This window comes from Cupressus sempervirens, chromosome 8 (assembly GCF_028749045.1).
Source record: "Cupressus sempervirens isolate cs-2001-9-10 chromosome 8, ASM2874904v1, whole genome shotgun sequence".
NCBI lineage: Eukaryota > Viridiplantae > Streptophyta > Pinopsida > Cupressales > Cupressaceae > Cupressus > Cupressus sempervirens.
The window spans coordinates 82,146,116-82,172,784 of record NC_143125.1 but is presented as its reverse complement, the minus strand read 5'-3'; the positions used below and the strand labels follow the sequence as shown (position 1 = coordinate 82,172,784).

The 26,669-nt window shown below is 36.5% G+C and overlaps 1 protein-coding gene across 8 annotated transcripts in view; it reads right to left on the bottom strand.

Moving 5' to 3' along the window:
- LOC149541730 (protein HESO1-like) overlaps positions 1–26,669 on the bottom strand; it is a 72,221-nt gene that overhangs the window by 42,698 nt on the left and 2,854 nt on the right. For 7 of the 8 annotated variants that reach the window (XR_016355368.1, XR_016355367.1, XM_089796856.1 and 4 more), the window contains exons 2-4: positions 9,056–9,126; positions 8,761–8,952; positions 6,534–6,716 (exon numbers count right to left, since the gene is read on the bottom strand). Coding sequence is in view for 6 of the 8 variants with exons in the window: in XM_089796856.1 (XP_089652982.1) it covers positions 6,534–6,716; positions 8,761–8,952; positions 9,056–9,116 (436 nt within the window). In the remaining 2 variants the exon portion in view is untranslated. The remainder of the gene's footprint in view (positions 1–6,533; positions 6,717–8,760; positions 8,953–9,055; positions 9,127–26,669) is intronic. The other variant, XM_089796855.1, reaches the window with a different exon arrangement.

The following is a 26,669-nucleotide window of genomic DNA, read 5'->3' as shown; positions in this document are numbered from 1 at the left end:
TAGGTTTCTAGATGCGGTAATAGGGTTCCAATGTTCTTGGTAGTTTAATTCTCAATTTAAGTCGTTTCTGTTGAGTCTTCTGGTAGCTGCAAGATAGATCTTATCTATGATGGTCACCAATTAATGTTCTTTGTTCCTCCTTATCGTATGTTCCTCATGTAGATACATTGCATCATCTCTACTTTCCCTTGCTCCTGTAATACGAACTTGCATTATGAATGTGATTTGCTTCATCTGAATACTTCATTCTTCTCCTCTTCTAATGTCTATGTGTATCGTGCACAGCTCATATGTAAAGGCTTCGTGTCTTGCTGGCACCGTGGCTCTTCTGCCATATTAATCTTGATCTCTTCCTCCTTACCTGGAGGTTATGTGGTCGCTGACATAGCATCATGGCTGTTGGAGGTCTTCACTGTGGTTACCGTTTTTGATATTGCCTTGGTCGGTTTATGTTTGTATTGATGAGTCAACGGTTTACCTATTCATATCGATTCGTTTATTCTTCAGCACCAGTTCTATTATATGAAGCATTGTTTCATATTTGCAGGAGTTTGTTCATGCATTCTTGTATTATCACAGGTGGCTCATTTTGACATATTGGTGATATTCACAAGTCTGATTTATTATTCTGGCGTACCAAGTATTACCATATTGAGTTGAGACAATTCTGAAAGATGATATATATTGTATTGTTCCTATTCTTTCTATCTTCTGTTTTGAGCTGTCATATCGGGCCTTTCAAGTTTGGCATATATTTATCAGTATCCAATCTGAGATATTTGTGTGGGTATCTAGGTGTCTCATTACGGATGCTCTGTAGACTATGTAAGCACTGATCATTGAGTGAATAGTGAGTGTTGAATCAGAGTTTTGTAATTGTCCTTTGCAAATCTAATAAAGGAACTGTCTTGTGGTGGGCTGGGTTGTTTCCCTCAGTAAAGAGGGCTTTTCCAAGGATAAAATCCTTGGTGTTATTGGTTTTTCTGAGCATCTGTTTCAATTGTTGCATTAATATATTATTTCCGGTTCATAATTTAACAGGTTTCAACAGCATTTGCTACTTATACTAATGCATACATGGCATCAATCATTCTAGGTTTTGGCAGGTCTGTTCTCTTTGGTGCTCAGAAAACACAGCTATTTTAACTAAGTGTTTGCTTGGCGCTAATCTTTCTGGAATTTTTAGGGTTTGTTCTTTTTGGTTCTCTAAAAACATTGCTATTTATAGTAAGTACTTGCATGGCACCAATCTTTCTAGGTTTTTCTCGGTTTGGAGAAAACTACTAATTTAAATTCATAGTAAGTGTTTGCACAGCACCAATCTTTCTAAGTATTTTTGGATTTGTTATCTTTCATTCTTGAAGAACAGTGCTATTTATAGTATGTGCTTGCGTCAGCTTCAGTTGTCATCTTCCAGCCCATATTTGAATTTTTTGATTTGTTTTTTGTCAACTTAATAAAAATCAATTTTATTAATTGTCACATTATAAATTACCGAAAGAAAAATTTATGAGATAAACAAAAGAACAATAAGATGCAAATAGAATTTGTAATAGAATTAAGGAAAGAATGCATCCTCTTTCCAAGAAAGGATCACACAAACATACGAATGACTTGACAATATTTGTTGGCCCACATCATTTCATTAAACCATTGTTTTCACAAGAAGATGATACCATCTACCTTTCAAAATGAGGTTGCAAATAAGAGCATTCCCTATTGCATTTATAGCAACGGATTTCCTTTCAACCTTGTCAAATAACTATATTAGTGGGTTATGGTAACAACAATAGCCAATGGACCTATTGATCACATCAATCCTAGGTATGAAATGGTGCAAACCACCTTATTGACCAAAGAAAAACTTCCATAGAGGCATCATTGAGGATGATCATGGATAGATGGCCTAAAACATGAGTAGCTAACATTTCTAATGGATGGAAGAATTGAAAAACAGACATTTAATTAACATCATTGTAGTGTGCTCTAAAAGGACAATGTTTCTGAAGGCATCTAATTGTGAGTAACAAGTGAAGGATGCAGCTTTATTTGCCAACAAGTGAAGGATTCAACCTTCATTGCCAGCATCCTCATGCAATCTATTTTAATGTCCCCTTCCTAGCCAGCTTCAGTTATCAAGGTTAGCCTATCACTAGGTTCTCATTGACTAACAATGATGATTACAGGACACATGTTGGGTGGTTCTTATCCTTCTCTTATCCTATCTTATCCTCATCCTTATATATCTTTATGATTATCCTATCTTATCCTCATCCTTATCCACAAGATACACCGTCTCTACTAGCTTGGGGAGGCAGAAACTGAGACCCACTTTATTTTCCGCTGCCCCATCTTCTACAAGATCAGAGCAAGATTCCATTGCATTTTCAGAGAGTGCACATCCTCTTGTCATTCTTCAAGTACACGAATCAGCAATGTCTAGCACTTTACCTCCAAGAGGCCTTGCAACTTCGCAACCACATCCTGCAGCCTCAGTTATCTTCGGTTCAGTCTACCAACCAGCTCGTCACCTCATTCTTCATTCCTAGGCCCCTAGCCTGGGGAACGAAGTGGCCCCCTTGCCACTCTTTGGATCATACCAGGTCTATGCGACCTCGTAGAGGCTATATTCGGCAACAGCACCTGACTCTCAGCAACTCTTCTAGATGGTTTGGGCCTCACCCTCACCCAGAGCGTTACCCCTCAGTTCTTCACTAGTACTCGCCTGTGAGGAGTAGTTAGCTAGTTGTCTCTATGCGGTTCATGTTCTTTTTTTTCACATTCTTCTTTTGTTCTTCTTGCGGACACTGTTTGGTGCTCCTGTTACTTGGGGCTTCCTCTTTGTATGCTTTTCAGTCTCTTCACCCTAGTGGTATCTTGTTGGACATTAATAAATTTATCTTATCTTATCCATCTTTATCCTATCTTATTCTTATCTTTACATTTACCCTTATCCAGATTTTATTCTACAACCATAAATAAACGATCCTTGTATTATAGTAATTAATTATAGAGCAAATGAAAATAAATGTTACTGAGAGAATGTTGTAGAGTTCCAATTCCATATATATGTGTGTGTGTGTGTACATGTGTATATATACATATATGTACGTATGTATATATGTATATGTACATGTATATGTGTGTGTGTGTATGTATATATATGGGTGTGTGTGTGTGTATGTATATGTATATATGTGTACAATGTACATATACATATACATGTATATATAAGTATATATACACATATATATACAATGTACATATACATATACATAATGTATATATATATATATAGGAATCAATAAGATATATGTTTGGATTTTAGCAGAGCCTTATAATTTATAGCAGCACTTTCTGAATACAAAACCCTTCGCACAGACTTGCATTACAGTAGTGAAAGATGTCTCTAGGTTGTAGAAATCTCAGCTCAAGGGATTAATTTGAGCATCAACAAAATCCGGTTTTGAGGAGTTTTCTTCCCTGTGATTTATGAGTGAGCCACCTCCTTGCCTAGCTGCACCATTTGCACATCATTTTGAAGTGTGGCAGGATCATCTCTACTTCTACCAGTATGGGTTCGCAGGTTTTTCTCTTGCCAGTAAAGAAAGCAGTTGCTTTTGTAGTTTCCAAGATTTTGTGCGATCATTGACAGCAGTTTTCTGCACATAGCCAGACTATAAAGCCCTCTTCAATGCATTCTATTCCTGGGGCAAATCGCTTAGCGTTTGGGCAGCTATTGCTACACTTTGGAGTTTACCTAGTCAGATTTCCTTGTTGAGGCAATTTGTTCAGTGGAGACAGCAAATTTGAGACTGCTGCAACTTCTTTTCTGAGTCACCTAGTTAGCTGCAACTCCATTTTCAGACCTACAGTTGGCTGTTGCAGAACTTTCGGTAAACTATCAAAGGTCATTTTCTGGATATGTCAAAATCTGATATGTAGAACACTTTTCTGAACTGGGTTATGCTCATGTACATCAAATCTTGTGATCTCAGACCGGCAATAAAATCTGCAAATTATTGCTGAAAGTGGTATTTTGCTGTTTGCACTTTCCTGACGTTTCTAGCAGTTCAGATTTTCTGGGTAACTGGTATATGTTTTCATGAGTTGTTTTTATTAGATTTCATGCAAACACGTCAGAAATCAGAAAACATGAAAACAGAAAACAAACAGAGAACTTGCAGATTATAGTTCTCCAGATCAGATTGAGACATTATAGCTATTGAGATAATCTACACTCTAAACAATTTCCACATCATAATGGACAAAGCGAAAAAGCCAAAAAAAATAAGGCAACTGGTTCAACAATGGAGGGTACACGTACACATACTTTCTGGAAACCATGTGACATGCACTCTCTCAACTTGATATTGCAAAGGATTGGTAAAGAGATTGAGCAAGTCAAAGAAATCTACATGAATGCCAAGAGATTCAAATATTTATCCCAAATCAAAATATGTCAAAAGCCATCTCTAAAACGTCACAACTTCAAGCTGTCGAGGGACATTTTATTTCTATCATATTTAGGAAAAAAATCACATCATCCACTTTTTAGGTTTTTATTCTGTTTTAAATTTTACATCATGTTAGCTTGCCAAGGCTCTATCTACGTCAACATTAAATTAACTTATGACAGCTACTTGAAATGCAAGAGCTATTCAACGCCACGGTAATCAATACCCTTTGGACAGTATGGAGGCAATTAAATATAGAGACAGCCCAAAAGTCAAAATATTAATCCTAGATGATGAGAGGTGGGCTTGTGTGGAAAATGTTTTGACTTTCACTGAGCCCAACATAAGTATGATTAGGTATGCCAATATTGATCAGACATGTTTGGGTGAAATTGATGATGGCATTGACTCGATGGCGACAAACTAAGGCATGTAATAGAAGTCAAAGAGTGTAACCCCATAGAAGCGTTTTTCAAAAAAGTGCAAAATATCATTATTGACTGGTGGAACAAGATAAGTACATTCTTCCATCAACTAGCATTTACTTTGTTCACAATATATTATTACACAGAAATGCATTCCTTGCCAAGAGAGAGTGGCACCACGTAGAGATGAAGAAGTTACTATTGTGTATGAGATTTTCAAGAGATAATAATGTTTTCCCTCTTCAAGACAAGCAAAAGAAAAATGCTCATGAATTGTGGTACAAACATGTTCAAGGATCTATTTAGCTGCAACCTCTTAAAACTAGAAATTCTGGTGTACTTTTTCTTTTAATATCCTCACTTTTCTGCTGTTACTATATTTATAATTTATGTTCTATGATTGTACACGTTACATGCAATTTCAACAGTTCACAAGTTCTTGTTGAGGAGAGAGGAATTGGAATACATACTCCTTTATCCACTAAATTTCGCACAACCAATTGGATGCAAACAATATTGAGGATTGGTTTAAGTGCACTTCAACTTGCACCTTGTTAAGTCAGAATCAAGGACTCCCATGCGTGCTAACTTAAACCATATTGTTGCACAGCTTGCTGAAGTCTCTTTCGAAGAGACAACTTCTCCATATGACATGGTTAGTGGGAGCAACACCACAAATGATTACACTTCAAATGAAGTTGAACCAAATGCTAACTTTGATCCTATTCTAATTTTGATACTCTTAAAGAAAAGCAATATGAGGTTTGTCGATTGTAATTTTCATTTTGTATTGACATTTGATAAATTAACAAACTATGAATTTATAAGCCTTTTCATTTTTCCAAATTATGAGATATTTGTTTACTAGCAGTTATAAGTATTATAGTGTTTATAGAGTCATATTAACTATTACTGTTTATATATATATATATAGCAAGATAGAAAGATAGATAGATAGCTTTGTTGCTTTCAATAAAGAACAAAATAAAGATTGTTGATTGGAATTTTCAGTTTGCACTGCTATTTGACAAATCAATCAATAATGAGTAGTGAATTTGCAGGTTATGAGTTAATTCGTTTATTGGCAATTATAAGTCTTAACTGTTTATATATTGATTTTATATATATTCAGTATTGCTGTTAATTTATTTAATCGGCCTAGATTTACATTAGGAATATTATTTTTCCTTTCCACAAATATAAGCCATGTGGCATTATTACCGCCATCCATTCCAATCTATATATTTGACATACATTCCAATATATAAATTTCAAAAATAAACAGATATTACTACCATGGCATTCCATCACCTTGTCAGCTGCCTCTATTTACTTCCCTGAAATTCTGATTTTAGATTCAAGTTCGTTGTGATTTCAAATTTAATCAAGCTTATATCCCAAGTTTGGAAATATTATGTGATATGTCAGTGTATTCATTTCAGGGTTCTAGAAAGGATCAGAACTTTGAACCCCTTTTATTGTCTTGAGATGATCTCAAATGTGAGATCTATAATATAGGAATAAAAAATTATAAATAAAACATTTGCAAATTCCACATTAGCCAAACACCAAATTGGGAAAAGGGTTGTCCGGAATAGCATGTAGTGGTTACAAACAAGTCTAACATTAAAGAATGAAACTCTCTTATTACCTTTAAGTTGATGAAATGCCTTTGACAATATTCTGAGAACTTTGACTTTATTTTCTCTCGGGAAGGCATCTCCATTATAACCAAGGTTCACAGACAAGTCCAGGTCACTTCCAGAAGTAAACAAATCCATAGTGTATGAACCAAAGGCCCTTGTAGATGCACCATTATGATTATAGCTACTTCCTGAAAGCATAAAAGACTGCATTTAAGTGCAATTAACACATCAAGCAAAGAAATACATCTAGCAAAGAAATACAACTGATAAAACATTACACATGAAAACTGGATGAGTACCATAATCCTTGTCATTGAGCATTATGCGCAGTTGAGTGCCATATTGCTTTGAATGTTAAAAGATTAAATACAAAAGAAAACCATGTGGACAAAATAAATTTCAAGGGAGATGCAAAAAAATAACATAATTATAAAAAGGAACCAAAACAATGGAAGAGGTACTAAAAAGTAACCGATTTCATCTTATAAATGTATGTGACCAATAAAGAGATAAAAAAGACCAACAAATAATAGATAAATAGATTAAAAAGTTTCTCTCATCAAAATAGTTTTGAACAGAAGTGAACTAAATGATGCTCAAACTTTCAAAATCAATATACATATATATCCCATTACATGAAATAAAGCACACTCCTAATGCTCCCACCTTCCAGAAAACTAGCCCAAAAATAGAAACAGGAAAGAAAAGGTCAAAAAATATGTATCAAGTCTGAAATGACCCCATCTTTGAACTTTTAAGGTTGATTCTGGACTATTTATTGGAACTATTTCATTTTTATTAAGAAAGAACAACAAACATTGCCATGCCTCCTCAAAAACATTGTTTGTTCTTATGAGTGGTTGATAAAGCCCAAAGTTGCATGGACATGGATATGGATACAGATTATGGTATCAGATACGAACACAACCATTTGTGAAGTCCCCTGATATGGATACAGGTGCATATGACCTTCATAAAAAAACACTTACACATATTTAATACAATTTACTAAGTTAATAAAGGATTTTTTCATTACTTTAAAAGTAGTATGGACATAATTGCTAAATAAGTAATTATAAGCTAAGTCACAGTACACCGAATTTCATCTATGAAGTTTGAATTTTAGCAAATTTTTACCCTTTCCGAACATCATGCAAATATCACGATATCTAATATAATATTGTTATTTATAATAATATTATTCTATTTTTAAATAATATTGAGTTATTTAGTTTACTTAATGTCAAATTGTGACAATTTTTTGGTTTATTACTTATATTTAAAAATAAATAAATTTATATAAGTTAAATTTACTGTCGATTTTTTTCCGAATAATACCCTTGCCGAATTTTATGATTGACAAACTCGAATTTGAATTTATACCCTGTGACTTAGATTATAAATTCATTTGACAATTTACAATATGCAAAGGTTAGAAAAGTTGCACTAGAAAATAACCCCAAAAATTGGGTCGCTGAAATAGACAAACATGTCATTTGCTTCCCCATTTGAGGTTTTGTTTATACCAAAAAAAACACATGATTTAAGTTTTTCTTAAATTTAATTTAGGAAGGTTCATGTCAAATTACACAATATTCGACACAGTTGGAAAATCAAGGTTTTTTAAACACGTGGGTATGGTATCGAATGTATATCCATTTCATATACATAGATGTACCTAATACGGATAAGGTGATACAGACACCCAGAAAAGGGCAGAGGTGTATCCGGCTACTTTGCTTAGGCCTTTTGGTACCACCTAAGCACAACAGCCTTTTTTTAAATGTGTAACACATTAAAATGGGAGAGATGATGGGAGACATTAACCCTGTAAGTACAAGAAGAGAATGTTGTAGAAATTTCTTCATTTACTAAATATAACTTGCACTTTTGGAGGAATTGGCCTCTAGAAACCCAATCTTGGATGCTATACTTGCAAATTTAGCTTTGGCAATTTCGAGACATATTACAACAAAAACCTTAATTCAAGCGGTGTTCCAAGTTAATCATTTATAATGACTTTGTTTAGTGAGGGTAGTGCCATGTCAACTCAAAACTTGGAAACCAAAAACTCTACCTTAAACAAACAACTATAACCTAAACTTGATAGACTAATTCAATTAATCAATACTAAATCCAATATGGTCATGCTCAACTATCCAATCATAGTAAAAGCATATAAAACAGGAGCCGAATTGCATTTTCTTGTTAACTTCAGAACTATTGCATTACCATGAGCATTTTGGTTTACAAACTTGTCAACAAAAGCAATCAAAGATTTCCGTGCTTCATAATCTTCCCAACTTGGCCGAAGCAAGGAATAGACTTCATCAAGCAAATTTCCAAGGGCAACCATTTGTTTGGGAATGATTTCAAACTTCTTGGCTTCCTCCAACTCTAATTGCTCCGCCTTCTGCCGAATAGCTGCAATAAGTTCATCAAATCAGAAAACATCAAGTCAAGTCCAAGCTGAGAGTGTGAGGAAAACATAATTTACAAGGGGGTTAAGGGCAATTCTAACATTTACCATAAGTAGCAAGACCGACTTCTTCCTGTATTTGACTGGTTGACTTAAGTAACAAATCCATTTGTGAAAAGCTATAACATAGAAAAACAAGATATTAAACAGAGTCGTCATTCTTTTGAAAATGACTATGTTTGAAAATTTCTCACATAGCTGTTATGTGATGCCTAGTTTTGCTGAAATCCTCTACTCAAAAATTTTAGATACCATTAAGAAAATAAAATTACAAATGAAAGGGCCAGGAGTGGAAACAGGCCATTTAATTTCCCCACAACCTACACATATTCACTTACCTTAAGACAATGCTATATAGTATTTCTGCTGAAATGTGCCTCTCCAATAGATGTTTTATCCATTAGTCCATTTCTATTGACATTTCTTATGCAAAAGTTAAGTTCATTAAAAACCACAGATTTATCCACAAGCACCCACAAAATAGAAATTAAAGCATAAATATGTGTAAAAATCAAGGGCTTTGGACCATATCTTTCAGGGCAGAACATGACTTATGTCTTCCAGTTTATAGTTGTATCACCTAATCTAGTAGTGTAATAAAGAAATACTAACTAATAACGAAAGCATTAACACAACTAAATAGTTAACACTTAAGATAAGACCAAGATTATCACCAAGAAAGAGGGAAAACCAAGAATGGTAGGCTCCTTATGGTATAACCCATGATGAAGTGGATATGTCCCTGATGGATGGAGATGTATGCTCACGGTGTGCTCAAGCTTCAATGGATGGGTGATTATCAAGTGTGTGTATGGATAAAGGTTTCAACAATGGAGGTATGGAGGGATTTCAGCATTATGATGGTATTTTGGTAGTTTTTAGGCTCTCAAAATAGCATTATAAGTTTGCATGGAAGGTGGATGATATTTGTAAAGGGAGAGGGTTTCATTTATAGGCTAAGGGGTAAAGAGATGGATGGTCAGGATGCAAGGATGGTAAAATGGTGAGGGAGGGTTAAGATGCATTCAAAGGGGAGCACATGGATTGTGCTTGGTTGGGACCAATAGGGGGTTGACACTTGTCACAAGGAGGATGACTGTGAGGGGATGGGATAAGGGTTGGTCAAAGGGAGTAACGAGGGAGGATGCGTATGTAAGAGGGATGTAAGAGTCATAAAGGAGACTTGTTGACTTTGGCTTGGGTTAGCAAGTCTTAAACCTTGCTTAAAGTTGTGCACATGTTTAGGAGGGGGATTAGACTTAGCTTAGAAAGGGGGTTAGGGGCAAGTGGCTTAGATTTGATGGGATAGGTTAGTTAGGTGGCTAAGTGAGATTAGTATGGGTGAATGGGTCGGATTAGGGGTAAAGGTTGGGTCTAGGGATGTTTTAAAGGTTTGGGATAATTTATTAAATGATTTATTTAATAAATAGGGGATGTGGATTAAATTAAATAGATTTTGAGAATTCATTTAATTTAATAGAGGAATAAGGTTTTAATTGATAATTTAATTTTGGGTTATCATTTGATTTTATCAATTGGACTATAGTTAATTAAATTAATTAATAACTAGAGGATGAGAATTAATTAATTAATTAATATTTAATCAATAATGCCACAAGAGGTGACTAAATACGATTACCTAGTGATGTAATCAGATTTAGGTGTCTACAATAGTATCATGACACCCTCTGACATTGTTGGCATACTAAATTTATTATGCTATGATTAAGTATCATTGCTCAAAGAGACATTGACCAAAGAAATTTATGGCACCTCTCCAATTTGAGCACCAGCAAACAATCCAAGCCATGCTTTTGGTTTAAACTTAAATCAATAATCAACGAAAGGCTACATTTCTGAAAGCAATTCATGCAGCCTTTAGGAAAATTGAATGTTTATTTGCTGCAGGCGAATCCCCTGTTGATCTAGGCTGGACAGAAAGCATATCCACATAGGTATTGATTAAAATGATAGCATTACATGCCCCCAGGCAGGCATACACAGCAGAAAATCAGTTTGTAGGTGACCCAATGCCTCAAAGATCAACCCAAATTAACAGAGATTAGCCCAAGAAAGGGTAGCTGTAGATTGAATGAAACTTCTTCTTTTGCTTGAAAATTAAGTTGTGTGCACACAATGACAAGGATTTAACAACAAGAACAAAATTGTGTTGACTGTTCTCCCTTTAATTATCAGACCGTACACAATATCAAAACACAACTGAGTGGGGGTTGCCTGCCTTCTCCTTCTCTGACTCACACAGCCTTATACCTCTTCGTCTTTGTCTTTCTCAGCTTTCTGCCCATCCTCTGTCTCTACATATTCTCTCTATTTCCCTATTTCGTTCTCTATCTTTGAGGCTTCTTCCTTGATTAATTCTCTCCTAATCTTGTTCCAAAATCCCATCTGTAAGCATAAGGATGCCAAACACCTCCATCTCTAGCTCAATACTCTCACCTAAATCTCTCCCTTGATTCTTTTCTGAGCTGCTGTACATTTATGACAGGGGAAAGTGGGTGGAAGCTGGAACATCCCTCTCAAAACAAATGATCAGCGACGTTTTAAAAGTTCAAAAAGAAGGGTTGCGAGAAAAGATGAGATAAGCTGCTGCAGGGAAAATCAAATGCAATGCCCCTGCATCAAATTACCAAATTACAAAATTTGTGAGCCCCTACCACTGCCAAAATTGTGAATCACTGCAAGTTAGCAATGCTGTTGCTACAAGTTGAACTCAGGACACTTGATATCTTTTGAGTTCAACTAGGCATCACCCCCTGCCAGCCTGCCTTTCGCTTCACCAAATATTCACTGTATTCTTTGCCTCTGGTTCCATGTTTTGACTCATTTGGCATATTGAAAAATTCAACATCCTTGCACAAATTGTCTTAACTCCTTGTTTATGATAAAACACCAAATGCCTTCATATAGTGCCTAAGGAATCTATTCATTATTTCATTGGAAGCTACAAACTTGATTACATGCAAGCTATAAAAATGTCTGCAGGTAGTTTATCCTGGTTGTTACAAGCAAGTGGCTAAATCTGTTGAAATCATTTTCTTGCAATTAAAGAACCCGTGGCCATACCAATTATCAAAACTACAATAAGAAAAGCTATACTATTTTCGATATTAGAATAGTTCAAGTCTGAAGTTACATCACTGATTCATCAGAATCCAAAGTTACTCAAAAAATAACTAACTCAAAAATACTAGAAAGTATCACCTATCAGCTACAGCAATATATCAGCATTTACATCATAATTGAAAATATATCAAGTGTTACTGTCTAGGTAGCTGGCCTATATTAATAAGAACAAAATTGATTTGCAGCTGGAACCAATAAGATCAATATGAATGCTGCATTCAACTGAGAGATACTTGCCCTTCTCCAGTAGCATCATCTTCAACTATTTGAAGACCTTGAGTAATACTCTTTAAGGCCTGCTTGTCTGTCATCAAGCTTGAGGTTTTTGATAAACTGGTTGTGACTCCCAAGCTCCCTTTCATTGAGCATGTCTTTGTGAACAGAGAAATAGTGGCAAGAAATTACATCCTTCTTGTGTATCAAAAGTTGACCTTCCCTCATCAGCATCATGAATCTATCCCTAGAAATTTCAAGTGCAGCAGCAACTTGTGACATAATTTGAAAGTGAATGAGTTTACATCATGTACTGTCTTAAAATGGGCGGACTTGCCTTTTAAGACCTTTTAGCACCTGTCCTTTACAAACTTCCTGGACCATGGATGGATCTCTATTCAATGTTACTTTTCTCCTATTTTGCACCATATTTTCCAGTTTCATCTATGCATCGTTTTGGGCGTTCTCAGGCCCTATTTCCTCTATTCTCTGGGTCTAGGTCGACCCAGCTCGACCTGGCCCTTTCTAAGACCCTTCTCCTCCATCTTTTGGGTCAGGATCAACCCAAGTCGACATAGTCCAAGACTAGGTCGAACTTGTCCCTGATAATTGTGAGTTTTAAGGTCCGAAAGGTCTCAAATTTACCAATTGAGTCATTCTGCTCCCCAATCAGCCTGTAGTTAACTCTCTGCTTAACAGTAGGCCTCAAGGCAGCATTTAATTGTTTTCCCATCAGAAAACTAGTATAAAAGGAGGCTTGGGGGCTTCATTTTCATATCTCAATCTCAAGACATCTCATCTCCTCAAATCATCAAGCACTCAGGGCAAGTAGTTCAAGCATTCAAGCAAGCAAGTTTTCTTCAAGCATTCAAGGATTCTTTGTGGGTATTTCCTCTTCAAGATCTAGCATTTTGTTGGCCATCAAGGGAGAAGATCTACAGTAAGGCATTCATTATCTTCTTCGTTGATGCACATTTACATCCATGGCTCCATGATGCGCTTCTGGTAGATCTATTGCAATTGTGGGGATATCACATCCTTCATGCGAAATTCAATATCTACAACATACAACAAGGTAAAATCCATTGACAAGGGTTTTTACAAGCAACGTGAATACTTACATTTATCTTGTTTGCTTTACATACATTTACATTTACATTTTGAGGTTGATTCCTCAATTTGGTGCTTGACTAAGGCAAGCCCTCCCCCACCAAAATCCCAAAACCAAATGTTTATGTGTGTAGGAATAGGATAGTAGAATTCCGCATGCAAATCTAGTAATAACTTTGTAGAAGCTTTCTGAAGAAGTTCGTTCAACTTTGTTACAATGTCCTCGAACTACGTCAACTTGTGGGAAGTCATCCTTCTTCAGGTCGACGTAGTCTTTCTACTTTCCTGACGAACGATTTCTAGGTTTTGTTCCTTTTGTAAATTCATTTGAGAATCCACAATCGAATACTCAAAAATAGGCTCAAATTTGCGACTTTTGGAGCTAAAATACATTGTCCTTTACATATTTCAAGGTGATTCATATATATTTCATTTCCTTTCATATCTTTATCTTAGATCTATATCTTAATTGACCTGATTGTATACACATAACATCTAGATCTACATTAGTCAATCAATTAGTTCAATTTTACATACACACTATCACACACGAGACAAAGTTCATTTCCTTATATCGTATTCCCTCCTATGATTTGAATCGATTATTGGCATTCCTTCATTTGGGTCTTGCTAATCTAATCTGGATCCAAAAAGGAATCATATTTGGAAATTCCCATTATCCCCACACACATCCTATCTATTTGAATGGCTTAGTGGTGTAAAGTAGAGGTCTACATCTCATCAGAACACTTCCATGTTTACCCCCCAACATTTTGGTGAACCCGACATCTTTTCCTCTTCTATTGTATTTTGGAGTTGGAGTCAGCTATCTTATTAGATTAAACTACTCTCTTCTTTTAAGTCTTCTTTTGCATTGCATGTTTAGATCTAGCTTGTATGCATTTCACTCATGTTGCAAAAGTTATTTAAAGCATTTTTTAACCATTCCTCTATTCCCTTTTCCATAAAACAACATCCTCCTTTATGATATGTTTCCCCTAAAAGGAATCAGTATAGGGTATGTAATGTTGCCTTGTCCTCTCTTACATCACCTTATAAGGAACCATTAGAACAAGATTACGATTTTAACCTCTCTCTTAATGCTCTTTCTATTTGTGAGGGAAAGTAGAGATTAATGTTAGCCTTTCTCCTAACTATGAGGACACTTTTGGTAGGGATTATATCTACCTTCTTTCAATTCCTCTCATTTTTCTTCCATGGTATGCTTTCTTGATAGATATAGTCTTCCCTATGACAATTCTCCTATTTGGGATGAACCCTTGGATGATGACATGGATTACTTTCTTCCTCGTGAAAGAACCTTACTTCCAAACAATGATAGCATGGATGACACCTCTTCTATATCATTTCCACGTGACATACTTAATATTTCTCCTGCTCCTAAACATGCTTTCCTCTTAGGGATATTTTAGCGCAAGAGGAGGACATTATTAATACTTTCATCAATGTGACCTTGTCTTCATTCGATGCTCCTAGCAGAGATGATTCATTAATGGGCATCCATAATCCCTATTCTGAGGTTTCCTTGGAAAAGGAGGATAATGGTAATCTCCTTAATTGTCTCTCTTCTAGTGATGAGTCTACAGAGAGGCAAGATCTTAATCAAGTTAATGTTGCTCAACCTATTCTCACTCTAAAAGGTTACCTGTCATCAAATAAACCTCTCATCACCTTAAGGGTTGTCCTCCCATAACTCTTAAAGGGGAACATAGCCATTCTAAAGATTATCATGTGGTGTCCCACACTTATCGTACAAGAAATAATCCTCAACCTACTACTTCTCTTGCACCTTCTCAACATGTTCTTCCCCCTCCACCTCATCTTTCTCAAAATCTTGGGTTGCATTATGATTTGATATCGCAATTACGTAATACCCCCGCCAAGATTTCTCTTTGGGAACTACTTCAAAGATGTCTGCCATATCATGAAGCCTTGAAAAAAGCTTATCCGCTCTTCCAACTCCTCCTAATCAAGATAACATCAATGCCTTTTTGCAATACATGAATGCTACATCGATCTCAACTCAAATTGTGTTTACTCATGATGATTTACATCCTAAAGAAGCTCAAGATCACTATGATGCCCTTATGGTAGCTGTCTTAGTTAATGGTAACCTTATTCGTCAAACCTTAGCTAATAATAGACCTGAGCTTAATATTTGTAGGGTGGATATGCTCAAAGCAATTAAAGTTGCTCTTTCAAATATCAACCCAGACTATAATTCTATTTGTGGCATTGATAATGTTTCTAAGAAAACTTTAGGCACCATCACTTTACCTATCAAAGTAGGTTTAGTTATTTTGGATACTCATATTCATCTTATGCCTGGACCTCTTAATTACAACCTTCTTCTGGGTAGACCTTGGTTACATGCTATGTACGTTGTTCCTTCAACTCTTCATCAAAAAGTCAAGTTTATCTATAATAATATGGTGTATACTCTTCATGTGGATACTAACCAAATAGTTGTCTAAATATTGAGGAACAACAAAACCAAGAATCTGATGATGATCCTCCTTCTACAAGTATTCTTTCAAAAGATGATTGGGGTACATTAGATTTTAATCAAACTTTCATTGGTGAGTATAGGGTTAATGACCTTTCATTCATGAAACTTAGAACAATTCCTCTTTCTAATAACTTTGTTACCACTTGCTCTCCTATTGAACCTCTCAAAACTAGTGATATGGATTCTTGTTTTCATCCTAGTTATCATAGATTCACTAAGGATGCCTTTGGTAAACAACAACACAAAAATCATATGCCCTTAGGCAATGGGGGGCATGAATACTATAATGGGCACCCTAGAAATGCCCAAAAACTGAACCAACTGTTAATAGGAATTTAGTCAAATAATTTGCATCCAACTTTTAATTTCTCCGTTAAATGTTAAACCCTCTATATGGCTCCGAAAATAAAATGTTTGTTTGTTTTAATATCTTTGCATAGATTTGAAACCACATAACATGAACAAGAAGGAATTTATAATAATATGCAAACTGAAGATTCAACTACTGCTGAAATAATATTGATTTTCAAACTAATAAAATCAGATACATAGCAGACTTTTCAACTCACTAATTACTCCAGCATTATAGCACAATGTTCTTATAATGACTTCCCATCTTGTTGCTACAGTAACATGAATAATGTCGTACAATGACATGACTAGTGTCACACTACAGTGCTGCTATAGTGAAATCTGCCTTCAATCAGTCCAAGACCCTCATAAAATCATCCCTTCAAAAAGGCATAAGCATCGGACAAGAAGCGGGAATGATATGAGCAAACACCCAATTCGTTTGTAGCTGGAAATGCACCCAATCTGCCTGTTAATAAAACTGATAACAATGAATTCCAAAGGCCAAACCCCAAGGGAATAACGTCTAGAATGTCACGAGAGGATAGACGTCCTCTAATGCCAAGAACGGATCTGCAACTCACACATCAATTTTCTTCTCATATTCAACCTGCCAAATGAAGCCACTAACGCTCCTTTTTTTCTTTCTCCAAGAGTTGATTCAACTCACATGAGCTATGTGGGATAAAAGATGCGCAATATAAAACATATTAAAATAATCACTTATGTCTCCCTTAGGAGCCCCTTTTTGATTTGCAAACATTGCGATAAAATTTAATATTAAAGTATCACTTTAATTAGTTACAACTAAATTAAATGTTACTTTGATAATACTTCACGCATAAAAATATATTAGCTATCGAACTCCGAAAAGCGCGAGTGATAGCTCATCAGAAAGCTCTCGCTGAGTAGTATCAAATTCAATCACCAAAACTAGCATCCCCTATGTCCTGCTAACTTATGAAAAATAGTAAGTATGCCTGAGAGTAGGTAAATCAACTCCATTTTGGCCCAAACTGAAGATGACTAGGCCAAAACACTCTAAAATCCCTTTAAACCCTTCGTTAGCCCTCGAGACCATGTAGAACTAGGCTAACACACTTGATCGACTACTAAAGTGGGGACATTACAAATATTCTTTTTATACCATTTCTGATCATAACTTAGGATGTATATAACAAAGTGTTGAATCTCATTCTTTGTCCACATCCTCTTACGTATCTTCTCCTATTGAGCAAGAAAGTATTTTACCTTAACTTCTTCGTGCTAAGGTGATTACTAGACCTAAACATAGAAAGAAACATAGTCAAAAACTTATGAATCTTCCATTTTGCACCCATCACCGTTATCATGATCACTCTACTAATAATTGTCAAACTTGACATTACAAGATCCAACAACTCATTAATAATGAGGTTATTCACATATCTCCTTATAATGAGCTCTCTTTTACTTCTGATTTCTTTAAATAGCATTTAAGTCCCTTGTGATATTGCTATCAGGATTTAACTGTGTGATTTTTGAGTCAAACTCATCGACCCATGTTTCATGAGTAGTAAATCAACATGAATCCATCTCTCATTAGAATAAATGGAACACTTAGCACTTATTGATCTAGGTGATGCTCACTGGGGTGAAGCACCGAGACTTCCAAGGAGGTCACCCATCCCAATATTACTCCAGCTTGAATGCGCTTAACTATGGAGTTTCTGCCATGGTTAAACCCAAAGCTTGCAACCCTTTTGCAAAACCTTCACCAAGTGTTGTGCCTTATGAACCATTCATTAGAAAGCCCCTTAAGCTCATCAATTGACAAGTAGGAGATAATTTCCATAGCAAGTCAAATTGTGATATTGTTATCAAGATTTAACTGTGTGATTTTTGAGTCAAACTCATTGACCCATGTTTCATGAGTAGTGATTCAACATGAAGCATCTCTCATGAGAATAAATGGAACACTTAGCACTCATTGGATCTAGGTGATGCTCATAGGGGTGAAGCACCTGGACTTCCCGAGAGGTCACCCATCCCAGTACTACTCCAGCCTGAGTGTGCTTAACTACGGAGTTTCCTCCATAGTTAAACCCAAAGCTTGCAACCCCATTTGCAAAACCTTCATCAAGTGTTATGCCTTATGAACCATTCATTAGAAAGCCCCTTAAGCTCATCAATTGACAAGTAGGAGATAATTTCCACAGCAAGTCAAATTGTGATATTGCTATCAAGATTTAACTGTGTGATTTTTGAGTCAAACTCATTGACCCATGTTTCATGAGTAGTGATTCAACATGAATCCATCTCTCATGAGAATAAATGGAACACTTAGCACTCATTTGATCTAGGTTAAGCCCCTATTATGTTTGTCTATGCCATGTAACATTGTTGGCCTTTCGTTAGAGGTTCATTGTCATACATGGTTTGCTTTGTGAGTAGCATTATAGGTTTTAGATTGTTTGTTTTATCTTCTTTTGTTCATATACATGGGGAGCAAGGGAATCGTGTCCTCCTTTTCACTTCCTCAATGATCCACTATTTCCTTTGGTTGTGTGTTATTTGTTTATCATGTCACACCCAATCTTGCATTATTCGCAATTGGATTTTCATAATGGCTAGATCACTTACCTAGTAGCCTCATAATAGTGTATCCTTTTTTCCAAGGATTTCCTTTATCACTTCTTGCATAGTGTCTCTACATTCTACCCTTCCATGACCTCATAGGAGTTGTGACCTCTTGGGTTTGGACTGGGCGTTGATTGTGGATACTATCTTGATGCTGAAATTGTTTTGTCCTTCTTCATCACTTCCATAAGATGCAAAAGAAGAAATTATTTTTCCATCTTAAAGAGCGGGGGGCATACATGGTCCCCATGTCCTTTTCATATGTTTTTATTTTTAAAGCACATCATATAGAGTACACTAGCATGACACAACTTGCTAGGGCCAGCTACCCTCTATTTATACATATCTTGGATTGGTTGACTAGCATGCCACAATCACTTTGTAGATGCCACACTCACTTTGTAGACCATTTGACCTATCCTAGCACATATATAAACCATTCTCATAATATAGGAGTATTATATCGTGGGAGTGTAAAGTCACTGCAAGGTGCCAATTTATGGGATTGGCTATCGGGAACACAAACCTGCTAGACCATTTAATCCTCCTTTCTTTTCTTTGTGGGATTGACTACCAGGAACACAAACTCGTTAGACCATTCAATCCTATCCCCTTTTTTGTGATTCACAATAAGGAACACAAACCTTATTGGGCAAGTTGATCACACCCCCTTCTCTCTCTCTTTCTTTTCAGTGAGATCTCTCTTATCGTGATTTTGGGATATGATGAAGACTCAAGTTCCTTAGGGGCAAATACATATTCTAAGTGTGGCTTAGAGTACTTCAGCATTTCTGGCTTGGTCTGATTTCTTGGTTATCTTCAAATCTATGCATTGCATTGTTCCTAACTTAATGATTTCTTTGTCTCCTAAGTTGTGATAAGATCATCTTTTGCCTTTAATCTACTTTATGATGAGTTTGAGGCAACTCATACTCCTGCTAAGGTGGGTGTTAAATGTACCATCTTAAAATGGACGCACTTACCTTTTAAGACCTTTTAGCACCTGTCCTTTACTAACTTCCTGGACCATGGATGGATCTCTATTCAATGTTCATTTTCTCCTTTCTGCACCATATTTTCTAGTTTCATCGATGCATCCTTTTGGGCCTTCCCAGGGCTTGTTTTCTCTATTCTTTAGGTCTAGTTCAAACCAGGTTGACATGGTCTAGGAGTAGGTTGACCCAAGTCCTCCATCTTCTAGGTCAAGGTCGACCTAGCTCGACCTAGTCCAAGACTAGGTCGACCTAAGTCAACCTTGTCCCTAATGATTGTGAGATTCAGGGCCCAAAAGATCTCGAGTTTACCAATTGATTCATTTTGCCTCACAGCCAGCCTGCAAATAACTCTTCGCTTAACATTCAACCTGTAGTTTAACTCTCCACTCAATAGTCGGCCTGCAGTTAACTCTACTCAACAGTCGACCTACAATTAACTCTTCACTCAATAGTCAGCCTATAGTTAGCTCTCTGCTTAAAAATCAACCTTAAGTCCACCTTTAACTATTTTCCTGCCAAAAAACTAGTATAAAAGGAGGCTTGGGGAGCTCCATTTTCATATCTCAATCTCAAGACATCTCATCTCATCAAATCATCAAGCACTCAAGGCAAAGAGTTTAAGCATTCGAGCAAGTTTTCTTCAAGCATTCAAGGATTCTTTGTGAGCATTTTCTCTTCAAGATCTAGCATTTTGTTGGCCATCAAGGGAGGAGATCTACATTAAGGCATTCATTGACTTCTTCGTTGATGCACATTTACATCCATGGCTCCATGATGTAGTAATGGTAGATCCATTGCAATTACGGAGATATCCTACATCCTTCATACCGAATTCAAGATCTACAACATACAACAAGGCAAAATCCTTATTGACAAAGGTTTTTACAAGCAAGGTGAATACTTACATTTGTTTTATTTCCTTTACATACATTTACATTTACATTTCAAGGTTGATTCCTCAATGTAGGGCTTGACCAAGGCAAGCCCTCCCCCACCAAAATTCCAAAACCAAGTTTTTATGCATGTAGGAAAAGGATATCAGAATTCCACCTGCAAATCTAGAAATAACCCTGCAAAAGCTTTCTAGAGAAGTTGGTAAACTTTGTTATAGTGTCGATGGACTACGTCAACTTGTGGGGAGACATCCTTATTCAGGTCGACCTAGTCCTTTCTACTTTCCTAATGAAAAATTTCTGAATTTTGTTCCTTTTGTCATTTCATTCGGGAATTCACAGTGGAATATTCAAAAACAGGCTCAGATCCGCAACTTTCGGAGCTAAACTACATCTTCTTTTATGTATTTCACGGTGAGTCTTTGATATTTCATTTCCTTTCATATCTTTATCTTAGATCTATATCTTAATTGAGTTGATTGTATACACATAGCATCTAGATCTACATTATTCAATCAATTAGTTCAATTTTACTAGTTCAATTTTACATACACACTATCACACACGAGACAAAGTTGATTTCCTTATATTTAATTTCTTTCTACAATTCGAATTGAGTATTGGCATTCATTCCTTCATTTGGGTCTTGCTAATCTAATTTGGATCGAAAAAGGAGTCATAGTTGGAAATTCTCATTATCCCCGTACACATCTATTTGAATGGCTTAGTGGCGCAGAGTGGAGATCTACATCTTCCATGTTTGCCCCTAAACACATACAAACACTGTAAGCTCCTCCTTTAAAAAATCTCTCCATTCTTATCCTTCCAAAGGAGCCATAAAATCTCACATGTTAAGACAGACCCAAAGGTGTTAGTTTTTAAATAAAATGACTCCACAAAACCAAGATTTCACTCCATTAAAGACCAAAACCACTATTCAGTGTATGCATGTAATGGGTGTGCCAAAGAAAATAGACCATAAACCACAAGCATATCTACACTCAAAAAATAAATGCTCATACGTTTCAAGTACTGAACAGAGACCACACATAATGGGACTGTCTTTATCAGGGGGGGTGGTATAACCTACAGCAAGTTTCTTTAGCAATAGCAGGCATCTAAAACAAGACTTTTTAGGTTCACAAGGGGAGTGCCAAAAAAATCAAAGATAAAATGCCATTTAGAGACAGACCAACTCAGAGCCCAGCCTTAATTCACTCTATCAAAGGTAGAGCATCTATCTTTTAACATATTATAAATCTGCCTAGCAGAAATCTTACAAAATTCAGTGCCATCTTTCAAGTTCACCCAATGCAAGAACTTGTTAGTATTCATGATAACTCTGGGAAAGAAATTACCCACAGCTTTAACAGTTACAGAATAAGACATTTTTTGAATGTAAGGAATATTATACTTGGCTGAGATTTCATCACAAGACCATAGCTGAATGTCAATCAGAATGTCTTTAACCATATAAATACCATATTTGTACCAGTTTTTAGTAGAGCAACTTTAAGTTAATGCTAGAGGCTTTCCATTAGCCCTCATTCCCCACCACAGGGATCTATCCATAACAGAGTATGTAGGAAAACCACCACTAGCTCCCCTTAACAGACTAAGGACTCTAACTTGGGACCAAGTCTTCCATAGGGATTTAAAGACTTTTGAACCAAAAATAGACAACTAAAAGTTTCCAAATACTTTATCACAAAGAAAAACATTGGTCCAACTTTTACCTCTTTGGATGACAGATTTGCGAATGTTGTTTCTAACTAGGACTTTCCAAGGTTCCTCCCAAGATAGAGCTTGAAGGATCCATTTTGAGGCCAAAGCAATACCATGAGACTTCAAGTCTTTCATGCCCAGACCACCCTAGCTTTTAGGAAAACAACACCAATCGCATTTAACATAGTGTCTTTTTTTATTTCACAAACCATCAGACCATAAGAAATCTCTCATAATCCTCTCAAGACTGATGGATTGATAGTTAGCAAATAGCCACGCAGAAGAAATGTATATATGATGTGCAGAAAGGACTTTCTGAACCACTTGCACCCTCCCTGCTAAGGAGAGAAGATGAGTACCATTTCAACTATATTTTTTCAATTTTCGAAAAGAGCCAAGACTACATATCTTTGAGGAATGGATCAATAGAGAAAGGAATTCCCAAATACCTGAGCATAGACTGGGGTCCAAGCCACTACCAACCTTTATTCACAATCTACTCAAGGTGGGTGGAGTGCCAACCTATGATAGAAGATTTGTGTATAGCCAATTTAGCCCCAGAAACCAATCAGAAGAACTGAAGTCGATTATTGATATTATCAAAATTATCCCCATCCAATTCAATAAATAAAGCAGTATCATCAAAAAATTGAACATTAAGAAGGCTCTCCTAATTAGGAAGTGTAATACCAATGCAATTACAAACAGAGCAGGGACAATAGGGAACCCTTGTCTTGTAGACCTTTGGAGAGTAATACTTTCATTTAATTCACCATTGACATTAATTAATGTGAAGGAGTCTTTAAGAAGAATGCTGATCCATTTACAAAAATATGGAGGAAAGCCAAAAGCTTCAAGCATGACCATAACAAAGGGCCATTGAATTCTGTCATATGCCATCTCAAAATCTAACAATACCATCATTGCATTTTGACCTTCACTCTTAGCCCAATGCATTGCCTCCCAGCTAGTGATCAAGTTCTCAAGAATGAATCGCCCTTGATGAAGCCAGTTTGAGTTGGAAAACCTTATTCCTTAGTTAGCCCAATATCTGGCTGAGCACCCTTGCAAGAGTGCAAGCAGTTTGTCTCTATGCTTGAGGTTCCACCATATGGACCTTTCACCACACAGTTTTTGACCCTTATCTATAATACCATTCTGAGAAATATGCTTCCTTACTGAATCACATGCTCTACAAATAGATTTAAAATGATTGATACAAAGGTCCTAACAGAAAACTGCCCAGCAATGATATCACAAACAGGGAGTCCAACCCGAGAGGGAATTTGTTTGGGGACAACCTTAGAGATATATCTGATCAAAATTTTCCAAGGCTCATCCCCTTGTAATGCCTTAAAGATCCATTTGGTTGCTAGGGAGATTCCTTATAGCCTAAGATCCTTCAAACCCAAGCCCCCTTTGCATTTACTCATAGTGCACCAGGCCCATTCACTGCATGCCTTTCCTTATTGCCTTTCCCATCTAACAGTAGAAAGTCACTTATCTGCTTTTGCACATGATTGGACTGGTAAAGACAAAAGAATTTTTTGATAGACCTGAACTCCACCCGCCGTAGATAGGTACTGTCTGTTGCCCTATTCATGTTTTTATTGATTCTTTCTTGAGTCCTCCACATTTCTTGAGGTTGAGGATAATGGAAAACAGAATTCCCAAGCATCTTACATGATGATTACGTCCACCCCACAGAATTAGATACTTATTAACCAGCCAGAAGGATATCAATTCCATCCAAGCATAATAGACTTGGGCAAAGATATTTTGCTCCCTGAGGAAGCACAAGGAGCTCCATCTTATTCATTAGGGCCTCAACATTTTACTCTTCCAGATTAATTAGTATAGTTGTATCAACAACAAACTGAATATTAGATAGATCTACTTGGTTGGGAAGAGTTGTGCCTTTCACTTTTGGGGAAAGCAGATTGTCTCTCGGTAGATAGTACGTGGCATCAGTAGCCAGCACAAAATGGCAGGCACAAGGGGGCATCCCTGCTTCATGGATCTAATCAAGCTGAATGCTTTAGGCCTAACTCCATTCACTTCCACCATTGCTTTGGGCATCCTGCATAAGTGTAATGACCATGTGACAGAATTGCTTAGGAAAGCCAAGAACATCAAGCATCATAAAGATGAAATGCCATTTTATGCAGTCATGGGATTTCTCCAAGTCAACTAATAGCATGGAGGCAGTCTAATTGGATTCTTCCGCCCAATTCATAGCCTACCAGCAAGTGGAAAGGTTCTCCAGTATATATCTCCCCTTCTTAAAGACGGTTCAGGTGGGTTTGACAACTTTCAGAAGGTCATTTTCCAACCTTTAGCCAAGATTTTTGAAAGAATCTTATACAACACATTGAGAAGTGTTATGAATCTCCAATTTTTTATGAGGGACCTCTCTCCATCCTTAGGGATTAATTTAATTAGACCAGTATTAATACTATCACCAAGAGATCCCTCCTCAAGAGCTTCTTTGTACGCCTCCAAAAGTTCTTCTCCAATCCAAGAGATGTTTTTCTTATAAAATTCCACTGGCAGCCCATCAGGTCCTGGGGCCTTATCATTACTGAGAGCAAGAATAGCCATGTTTACCTCTTCTATAGACATCTCTTTACTTAGATTTGTAGTATCTACACCATCTAGTTTGTTTGGAATGATGCTTTGAATCTTGGTTTTGGCAGTTTTCTTCTTATTCTCATTGTCCTTAAATTTAAAGAGGTTACATAGAAGCTTTAGAGGCATTTAAAATTTCCAATTGATCAGTGACGTTCTATCATTTTCCCAAATGCTCTTTCTGTTCTGCTTGACTTAATTGCATGTAAGAATCTGAAAGAAAAGTTTAAAGTATTTATCCCCATGCTCAAGCCATTTAATCTGGCCCTTGTCTGAAGTTCCATAATTTTAATATTCTGTACTCTTCTCAAGGCATGCTTAGCTTGGCAGAGAGCATCATTAGCATCCATATTAGCAGGATGCGCTTGCAAGGTTTCTTCAGCTTTATATAAAACATTATGCAAGGTTGTCTCCACCCTCCTCATATCCTTGGCTTTCTTTCTGCATACTGTCTGTAAGAGCCCCTTCCAAATATCTAACATTCCAATTCCATTTTCCCTAGCACCATGTAGAGTCTTGTTCCTCCATTGAGGAACCTAATGATACCAACTGCCTGCAGTACGTCATCATCTAAGAGCAGCCTAATATTCAAGGAAAATGCCTCCCTTTCCCTCTATGCTCTTCATGAGGATTGCTTGATGTGATGGTAGCATGCACAAGATAATGATTTGAGAGAGTATAAGTAATCAACTTGACACTACCTTCGTTGGATTCTTTTTTAAATTGGAACTCATGTTTGTTTGCCTAAAATATGTCCAATCTACTATAGGTCCTCCTCGATCCTTGTTGAAAATTGCACCATGTACAAACGTTTGATCTCATTTTTCTTCCCAACCATAGGATCAAACAACCTCAGTTTGTTAATCATTTTATTCGAGAAAAATTTCTCCTCGCTTTCCCATTCAAATTTAGATCCACCAACTTTGTCTGAAGGACATTCAATCATGTTGAAATCGCTCCCAAGGATCCATGGTACCTCTTCCAACTGAATCAGCCACTTCCATAGCTCAATTCTGTCAAATAATCATTAGAAGCATAAAAATAGCAGATACCCACCTCCTTGTCATTTATTCTCAGAATGATCCAGACCACTCTATTGCAAGGCAAGCACCCGCACCTGATTCTAAGTTGTCAGTTCAGGTTTGGGGACTCTACAGGCGGGCGGGCGGGCGGGTGAGCAGGCAGGTAGGCAGGCAGATAGAGAACATACTTAATTGCAAAACTAAATCATTTCATAGTATGAATATATGTTGCTTGATCATTGGTCAATGCCAAATATCAAAGATTAACATTAAATACTTGCTCATCAATCTATATTCACAATTATAAAGAAAAACATACATCGAATTACTGAATTGCAAAATGAAATTTCAAAACATAGACTAGTTCATCAAATAATAAAGTTTAAAACATAATGATAATAGTGAAAAGTGTTTAATAGTTTATCATTATAT